At 57.1% G+C, this 9,340-nt stretch overlaps 1 protein-coding gene across 3 annotated transcripts in view; it reads right to left on the bottom strand.

Moving 5' to 3' along the window:
• The window catches only part of FECH (ferrochelatase), a 12,605-nt gene extending 3,412 nt beyond the window's left edge, over positions 1-9,193 (bottom strand). For 2 of the 3 annotated variants that reach the window (XM_027669994.1, XM_027669993.1), the window contains exons 1-10: positions 6,633-6,922; positions 5,440-5,559; positions 5,011-5,159; positions 2,283-2,417; positions 1,942-2,048; positions 1,614-1,712; positions 1,388-1,495; positions 919-1,083; positions 457-516; positions 74-235 (exon numbers count right to left, since the gene is read on the bottom strand). In XM_027669994.1, coding sequence (XP_027525795.1) covers positions 101-235; positions 457-516; positions 919-1,083; positions 1,388-1,495; positions 1,614-1,712; positions 1,942-2,048; positions 2,283-2,417; positions 5,011-5,159; positions 5,440-5,559; positions 6,633-6,820 — 1,266 coding nt within the window. In that variant the 5' untranslated portion in view covers positions 6,821-6,922 and the 3' untranslated portion in view covers positions 74-100. Of the gene's footprint in view, positions 1-73; positions 236-456; positions 517-918; positions 1,084-1,387; positions 1,496-1,613; positions 1,713-1,941; positions 2,049-2,282; positions 2,418-5,010; positions 5,160-5,439; positions 5,560-6,632; positions 6,923-9,115 lie in introns of those variants that run through there. The other variant, XM_027669995.1, reaches the window with a different exon arrangement.
• Positions 9,194-9,340: the final 147 nt, after the last annotated feature.

Genomic DNA, 9,340 nt, shown 5'->3' on the forward strand with positions numbered 1-9,340 from the left:
CGGCTGTGCCGGGCTCACAGCGGCTGTGCCGGGCGGCTGTGCCGGGCTCACAGCGGCTGTGCCGGGCTCACAGCGGCTGTGCCGGGCGGCTGTGCCGGGCTCACAGCGGCTGGTTGGTGAAGAAGGCCTTGGTCTCCCTGCAGACGGGGTTGACGCAGAGCGGGCAGCACAGGGTCAGCTGGCGGGAGCACACCTCGTTGGACTGCAGGTGGGAGCACACCAGGTCTGCCAGGGCCTGCGGGGCAGGGGGAGGGTCAGGGGGAGCCGGCCCGGACCCGCCGGAGCGCGGGCACCGCCCGGGCTGCCGAGCTGTGCACCCCCCTCCTAACAAAAACCCCACACGACGGGGCACAACTGGAACAGAGGTGGTGCCGTTTCCATTCAAACTGCAGGAAAACATCCACAGTCCAGCTGGAAGCACACAGCTGCAAACCTCTGCAGCCACAAAGCACCCACCTTGGAGAACAGCGGGTTTCCGTTGAGGGACTCTGCTCTCCTGATGTTCTCAACTCCGCACTGCAGCAAAAGGAAAAAGGAAAAAAAGTTAGATCAGCTAGGCCCTTCACAATCTTCCTGCTTCGCTCAGAAGTCGCCTCAAAAATGACAGAATAAAGTGCAGTACCATGTTTTTTTAGTGCAGTAAAAATAACCATGGTGCAACATTTCGCTTTGCTGCCAAAAAAGTCAATTACTCTTTTTTAGCAATAACAGCAATTGCTTAAAGAGTTAAATCTAGAAAGACAAATTCCCACCTGTTTTGTGGTTAAGCCAGTTCAGATTAATTTTCAATTTGCAAGAAAAATCAAGCTTGCCCTAGAATCATATTGCAAGAAGCAGCTACAAAGCAAATTGCAAGCCAGGAGAAGTAATTCCAGAGCAGCCCTGCCCAAACAGGTACAAAACCCACAAATCATTTACCTCATTTGCTAAAACCTGGGAATACTCGATATCCAGCTCATAGAGGGTTTCAATGTGGTCACTTGTAAAGGCTATTGGGACCAACAACATGTTCTTCTTTCCTCGTTGGCACAGTCCTTTAATGGTCTCGTCTGTCTGGGGACCAAGCCAAGGCATTGGTCCAACCTGGAACAAAAACAGGGAAATAAAGCAAAAAACCTCATTAAATCGTTCCTACAAACCACACTCACGTGTTCTTGGGCAGGACCACACAGACCAGATTCTGGATAGGACAGAAACAGTTATTGCTATTTCCTTGCTTTTGATTGTTCTGCTCACTTTCCCCATTAAATCCCAAAGGAACAGAACCTGGGCTGGCCTGAACAAGGCTGTGGTTAAAACAAATGAAGATGTAAATAAAGGTGTAGCGTTTGCAGTTCAGTAGAACCCTGCCCAGGCTTTACCTGCCTCAGCTTCCCCGAGCACATACCTTGGACTGCCACACGAGCCTGTAAGGGTTGGAGTAGTTGAGCTTCTCCATGACTCTCTGGACTGTGGCTCCCACTTCTTGGGGATACGGATCACCCCGGTTCACCACCTGCAACACAAACACAGCAGCCCTTTCTCTTCCAGTGAACACGCCGGCCTGGCACGGCCGTGTCCTCACACCCTTCCCCTCAGGGCTGAGCAGGGCAGGAGAGCCCCGGGTCACTCACAGACATGGGCAGCGAGTGGGCCGAGAAGAGGATCACCACGTCTTTCCGCTTGTCCGGAGGGAACAGGTTCAGCTCCTTCTGGATGTGATCAGCGAAGCACTGCTCAGAGGAACAGAGAGCAGAGACCTGAGCTGGGAGCACTGGGAGGCTCTACTGCTCCCAGTGACCCACGCAGGCAGAATTCCCAAAATCCCCTCAGCGTGCACCACGCTCAGGCGGCTCGTCCAGGGAATGCCACCCAGCCTTCTGAAGCCTGTTATTCCTCCCCAGTACTTTTTTCTAGATTTTAAAAGAAAACACATAAACCTCAAAGGCTTCAAAGGCACACCTGAATGAGAAGGGGGTGTGTGGGCCACCGGTCGATAATGCTCCACTTCATCTTCGGCTTCTCCCCCTTGTCATTATAGTAGCGATAAATGGCATTTAAACTGCTTCCTGAAACACAGAGAGCAGAGAACACCAGCTCAGCCAGGCCCTGGCAGACCGTAGCAGCTCGGCAGCAAGGCACGAAGACATTTTAAATTGCCACACAATTAAAATGCAACCGTGAACCGGAGCTGAGAGTCTCGAAGGGGAACGATTCTATCCAAGGTCACGCAACGTAACCGTTTTATCGATTCCTCTGAGTTCACAGCCACGGGTGTGCCTCTGCCCTGCCCCAGAGCTCACCTGTGGTGGAGCAGCTGTACTGGGGGTACTGGGTGAAGGCGACAGCCCTCTCGATGCCATCCTTCTCCATCTCCTCGATGGCCTCCTCGGTCAGCGGGTGCACGTAGCGGAACCCGATGTAGTACTTGTGAGGCGCTGCCAGCCCGGGCACAGGGACAGGAACGGCACAGAAGGGGTGAGAACTCACAGCAACACGTGGAAAATGTGCAAGAGCCACACAGACCGAAACAAATGGGTTGGTAATTTCCTGGCTCCTTGTCTAACCACTGCCACGCAAAGCCATCTTTCTCTGGCACCTCGCTTCGCCGTGATTAGCATTTAAAAGCGATTTATACCTGTGGTTTGCTTCTGCTGGAACATCACCCTCCTGCTTTTCCCCAGTTTAGCAGAGGTGTGGTTTCCAGCCTGGAATGTTTCACTGGGCAAGTCCTGATTTCAAGGATGTATTGGTAAAAAAAAGGGGCACTAAATGAACACTTGGATGTCCTCCCACAGGCTGCAGCTCCAGCTGCCTGCCCTGCCCCAGTGGCACCAAACCCCCAAGGACCAGGACCCCAAACAATGTTTGGGGCAGGAGAGCAGTGGCACTGAAACAGGGACACGTGTTCTTCCATTCTGCTCCTGGAAGAGGTTCACAGAAATCTTCCTGGCTTTAAACACTTAATTTTGGAGGCAACATTATGCTCTTCAAGGACACTGCAGGTTTTCCAGCTCTAATCTTTCGGGTGGCAGCTTTGGGAGCACGGCTTGGTTAGGGGGAGGGAGGGCAGGTTTGCTGTTTTGTTTTCTTAAGCAGAGGACAGAGGTTCTCGGGAGAACAAAAGCAAAGTTTCTTTTTCATGGTTTCTGGGTCACTGGCTCTGAAATAACATTTAACAGGGCTCTGAAGGAAGCAGATGTCCCGTGCTTGGGCTGCGCTCCGTACATTTATGCAGGATTCAGAAAACAGGTTTAGTCAGCCCCAGTTCTCTGCAGGAGGCAGGAGGGGTCCCAGCTGGGAGCAGCAGCAAATAATAACCCAACCTGGGGAGCCCTCGGAGCCAGTAACCTCATTAACATTTTGGAATGGCATTAAGGACGAGAGCCTGACTAACCACAGCAGGGACAGCGGCAGTTTAACCCGGGAAAGAACGTTCTGGGGAAAATCATGGCCAACCTGGAAGTAACACTCTGGCAGATCAAGGCAAAATGACCCTAAAAGTGTCCCTTTGCAGCACCCAGTTACTGATTAACGGGGCTCGGCGCTCCCAAAGCCCTCCCTGGGAGCACACAATATTCCCAGCTGGTCAGCCTGGAAGCACATCCAACTGCTGCAAGCTATTCTGAAGGAACACTGAAGGATGTGGTTGGCACTGCTCAGCACATTCCATTGTTCAAAAGGAGTCTCCAAAGGACTTATCAGGCCCTGAGAGGAGCACAGAGGTGGGTGTGGCTGCACGGAGAGTGCTCACCAAACAAAAGTGGGAGTGGGACACTGGGAGAAGCAGATAAACCTTCCCAGCCTTATCTGCAGAACCTGCTGCCAGCCTGGCCCTGCAGGGGCTCCTGCTCTAAGAACACTCCTGCCCTGGGTGCCACAGCAGGGCTCTGGCTGTGCCTGCAGGGACCACAGCTGGAGAGAAAGCTGGGGAGTCACATCTGTGGGAAAAGGGATTGAACAGCACCTGAATGAAGGCACCAGTGACACGTTACACACGAAACAGATGAAATGAACTTGGTTCCAGCCTTGCAAGAGTGTCACTTTTTACCTTCCAGACCCTTTTAGCAGTCTTCCAACTCCTGTTCTAACCTTTTCTGTCCAAGCCTGACACAGGGGCCACAAAGAGCTACAGAACAGCCTGGAATGAAATAACCTCTATTGTCAAACGTTGGGGGGATTCCCTGCCACACCAGCAGCACATCAGCAAAGGTCAGGGAAACTGGAAGGAGCAGAGGACTTGCAGCACCACACGTGGTAAAGCTGCTGAGCTGAAGAGAATGGAGAGCTCTCTCCCCTCTTTGGCTTCTCCTTCCTCCAGCAGTTCTCCTGCAGCAAATGTTTAGTGTTCCCACTTCACACACAAGTCACAGCTCCTTGCTGGGAGGGAGAGAAGTTCAGAGGGATTCTGTGATCCTGAGAGAGGGTTGTTTGCACCTTTCAAGTTTTCTCATGGTGAACGAAGGACTCGCAAGAGCATCTCCTTCCACCCCAGCCAAACTGCTTGGCCTTATCTCCTGCTGTGCCCCAGGTGGGGCTCTGCTATCGCTGAGCCAGGCCCTGCACTGCTCATCTACAGAGCCTTGTCTTTGCTTCCAAATGACCTCCTCTTCAGCCTTGAAACCCTGCTGCTGAGAACACCCTCCTGAACCCCTCCTCCCACAAAATACATTCTCCTTTCTCCCCACCTAAGGCTCAACCTGTCTTCAGTGCAGGCTTCCTCAAGCCCAAGCAGGGCCTGCAGGGCAAGGTATGACACCTGGCAGTGGTGCACACCAATGGAGACTCCTGGCACCTGGCTCTGGACACCTGAAAATAACACACCTTGCGTGTCACGGCCATCTTCCCATAACCAAAGGAGAGAGAGAGAAGTGACTCTGAGAGCCCACACCTCGGTAATGACTTCACAAGGAACTGAACCCCTTTCTCTCCAAGCCTCCTGCAGCACCCCTGCCCCGATTTCCCAGCAGGACTGAGACCCACACCGCGAGCCACACCCTTTGAACCCAGAGAGCCCAAGCCCAGCAGTACCAGTGTGAGGGGACATGCTGTCCAGCAGCTTCACCATGCCTTCCCCCTGCACCGCCGTCCACTTCTTGATGGGGGATCCCCCGCCGATCCTGCTGTACTGCTCCTGGATCTTCGGGGTGCGGCGCTTGGCGATGAACGGGGCCAGTTTGCTAGAGGGTTCCAGAGGCACACGTGTTAACAGCAGAGCCCACACCACCACCCCTTTCCCCCCATCTCTGCCACAGCACCGCGTGGTTGGTTTGATGTTTGGTTCCCTCCCCCTTCCCACACCTCAAGCTGCATTAGGAGAGAGCCACCTCGGCCCAGCTATTTCTAACACCGCTTCTTGCTGCTCCCAGGCTGAGACAGCCTCAGAAAGGCTGCTCTGCACAGAGGGTAAATGTCTGAGCCTACACTGCCCGTGCCCCAGGAGATCCCAACGCTCCTCACTTTTGAGCCGGCATCGTCATCAGATCCCTGTCCAGGAAGAGGCGCAGGAGGAAGTCGTGGACGTCATCCAGCCGCTCCGGGCCTCCCATGTTCAGCATCAGGATGCCAGTTTTAGGTTTCCTAGGGAAGCAAAGAGATATTTCACATCCTGCTGACCTACTGCTTTCATTTTTATCACTGTGACGAAACAACCATTTGTCCTTTGCAAAGGCAGCTCTTATGCAGAGGCTCCTCCTGCTTCCACAAACACATGAGCTACCAGCAGGAATGGCCAGACACAAATATTTACATGATCTTTGCTTTTGTAAAAAGTAACCACTCTGTAACACAGACTTTAGCTGGAAACACGCTGAGAAAGCTGCCTGGCACCTGCAGGCTCTAAGGGAGGTTATAAAACAGGGTCTAAGGAATGGTCTCAGCTGTGGATTCCGACCAAACCGAGCAGCAGCTTCCTCAAAAAACAGATGAGCCACCCACACAGGTCTTTGTCTTATTACTGGGGGGACACATCTCATCTCCTGCAGCAGTGACAGCAGCAAGGAGCCGTTCTACACCTGAGGTCATTGCAGGACTGGTTCTGTTCGGGTTGTTGGCTGGGTTTTTCCACAGTGCATTTTCTATCCGGGTGCAGGTCTGGCACTGTGTTGTAAGGATAACATCCCTCCCAGTGGAGTGGAGTAGAAAGGCTGCTGATCACACGTCTCACCCAATTTCCCCACATGGAATTGTTCCCAGGGACCAGGATCTCTCACTTCTCGAGCAGACAGAGCCAAGGCTGCACAGAGAGCTTTGCCCTCCTCTTGTTAAAGCCAAACTCTTACAGCAGGGCACCGGGAGGAGCCCAGGCCTGTCCCAATGGTCTGAGACCTCAGCTTCCATTCCCTTCCCCCTGGAGCATCTATCAGCAGGTTGCTGAATAAAACCCAGGCAGCAGGAACCAGAACCACAATAACCATAATTAACGCTCTTCCACTGCTCCTGCACCGCCTCGGGCGTGTCGTGGGCCAGGCACAGCCAGGAACAGCGCTGTCCCTGCCCCCAGGCCCGAGCAGGGGAGGCTGGGGGAGTGCAGCCAGCCAGATAAACAATCTCACACACACACAGAGCAGCCGCGGCTCTGCAGGAACAGCAGCTCGGTATCAGGGGGAGCCAGAGGGCTGGGGAGCCGGGCCCACCCGTCCGTGCACACCTACCGCTCCTGGGGCTGCACCCGGGGCTTGGCGCTCTCCGTCACCACCGCGGCCGCCGCCCGGCCCTGCCACCGCACCGGCACCCGCAGCTGGGGGCTGCTCCTCACCACTGCAGGGGAGAGAACGGCACGCTGAGAACCCGGCCAGCACAGCACCGACCCCCCCCAGCCACACCGACGCGCTCGGAGCATCTGCTGCCTTGAGCTCCAGGCCCTGGAATCAAAGAAGTCGAGGAATCACAACGTCTGAAAGTCTGGATTTCAGCATCAGCCAAACCCCAGCGTTTCACAAGTAAAGTCTTCCCACATCCACCTCCCCCTCCAGCTCTCCTGGAGCCCCTTTAGGCCCTGGAAGGGGCTCTCAGGTCTCCCTGGAGCTTTCCTTCTCCAGGTGAACCCCCCCAGCTCTCCCAGCCTGGCTCCAGAGCAGAGGGGCTCCAGCCCTGGCAGCACCTCTGAGGCCTCCTCTGGACCCACTCCAGCAGCTCCACATCCTTCCCATGTCAGAGGTCCCAGAGCTGAACAGAGCTGGCTTGTCTTTAAGGTTCCTTCCCACCCATTCCACACGATTCCGTGCCGGTCACAGCCTGCCTTCTCAAAAGCACACTTCATTCTCCTCAGGAGCTCAGAGTCATTACATGATATTTTTTCAGTGTAACAACAGCGTGAATTGCTCACGATGAAAAAAAGGGTTCAGCGCCGCACCCCCGGCTATTGTTCGGTGCGACAGTTCCCTGTCAGACCACGGGAGCTCGGCAGCAATCGAGCCCCGGCAGCACAGAGCTCCTCGGCAGCCGACCCACCCGCTGGGAAGAGCATCTTCCAGCTCACAGTTCCCTAATAACCTCCTGAACAGACCTCAAAACCTGCTGAAATCAATGACAACCCGGCTCCTCACTCGGGATTACGAGCGTGCAGCTGCGGGCGCCCGTGAATGCGCTGATATAATAAAAGGCTGCCAACTAAAGAACTTCAGTTCAAGCACTGCTGAGTCCGGAAAGACTCTTTTCAAACACAGATATTTACATTTCTCCCGATTCCTAGTTTATTGCTTTTCGAGGCGCTGACACTACGCGCAAATCACAGAGAACGACAAAAAGAGAAGGTTCAAAAAGCCGCGTGGATCCTTCTGCGCTTTGGAACGGGAGGGCGGCTCCTTGGCAGTTATACTGCAGAGAGGGAAAAATTAATACGAATACAGAAAAACAGGTCAGGGGACTCCGCAGGTGAGGGCACACCTGCGCCCCTCAGCCCTCAGGTGGGGAGACCCTGTAGGGGAGGAGACCCCGTAGGTGAGGGGACCCCGTAGGTGAGGGGACCCCTGTGCCCCTCAGCCCCCAGGTGGGGAGACCCCGTAGGTGAGGGGATACCTGTGCCCCTCAGCCGGGGAGACCCCGTAGGTGAGGGACCCCTGTGCCCTGCAGCCCTCAGGTGAGGAGACCCCATAGGGGAGGAGACCCCGCAGGTGAGGGGACACCTGTGCCCCTCAGCCCCCAGGTGGGGAGACCCCGTAGGTGAGGGGACACCTGTGCCCCTCAGCCCCCAGGTGGGGAGACCCTGTAGGTGAGGGGACACCTGTGCCCCTCAGCCCTCAGGTGAGGAGATCCCGTAGAGGAGGGGACCCCTGCGCCCCTCAGCCCCCAGGTGGGGAGACCCCGCAGGTGAGGGGACACCTGCACCCCTCAGCCCTCAGGTGGGGAGACCCCATAGGTGAGGAGACGCTTGAGCCTCGCAGCCCTCAGGTGAGGGGACTCCGAGGGTGAGGAGATCCCCATAGGTGAGGAGACGCTCGAGCCTCGCAGCCCTCAGGTGACAGGACCCCGAGGGTGAGGAGACCTCGTAGGTGAGGAGATTCCCGTCGGTGAGGGTACGCTCGAGCCTCGCAGCCCTCAGGTGAGGGGACCCCGCGGGTGAGGGGACGCTCGAGCCTCGCAGCTCTCGGGTGAGGGGACCCTGCGGGTGAGGGGACCCCGGGAGTGAGGGGACCCCGGGGGTGAGGGTACGCTCGAGCCTCGCAGCCCTCAGGTGAGGGGACCTCGTGGGAGAGGGGACGCTCGAGCCTCGCAGCTCTCGGGTGAGGGGACCCCGGGGATGAGGGGACGCTCGAGCCTCGCAGCCCTCAGGTGAGGGGACCCGCGGGCGAGGGGGCCCCCAAGCCTCACAGTCCTCAGGTAAAGAGACCCCCGAGCCTCGCAGCTCTCAGACAAAGAACCCTCGCAGCCTTCAGCCCGTTTAAACCCACCATGGCCCTGCCCAGCCCGCCCCGGTAAAAGAGCGGCCCCAGAGCCCTCGGGGCAGCAGCAGCCCCAGCCCCGCCAGCCCCCGCGCGGGTCAGCGTTATGAAAGGCGCTTCTCGGGCGTTGTGTAACGCGGTGCCGGCGGCGCCGCCGCCCTCCTGCCCTCGCACCCGGCGGTGACCGGGAGCCCTCACGCCCCCGCCGCCCTCAGAGCCCCGCTCCGCCATCGCGGCGGCGCCCCCGCACTCACGGTGACGTCCCGCGGCGGCAGCGGCGGCGGCAGCAGCAGCGGCCATCTTGGCCGTGCGCATTCCCTCAGACAGCGCCGCCGCCGCCGCCCCGCGCCTTACACCTCCTCGGGACGGCCAACACCGCCCCCGGCACCGCCCCGGTACAGCCAACACCGCCCTCGGGACCGCCCCGGGACGGCCAACACCGCCCCCGGGACCGCCCCGGTACAGCCAACACCGCCCCC

This window comes from Corapipo altera, unplaced genomic scaffold, assembly GCF_003945725.1.
Source record: "Corapipo altera isolate COAL_440 unplaced genomic scaffold, ASM394572v1 225, whole genome shotgun sequence".
In the NCBI taxonomy this organism is placed as follows: Eukaryota; Metazoa; Chordata; class Aves; order Passeriformes; family Pipridae; genus Corapipo; species Corapipo altera.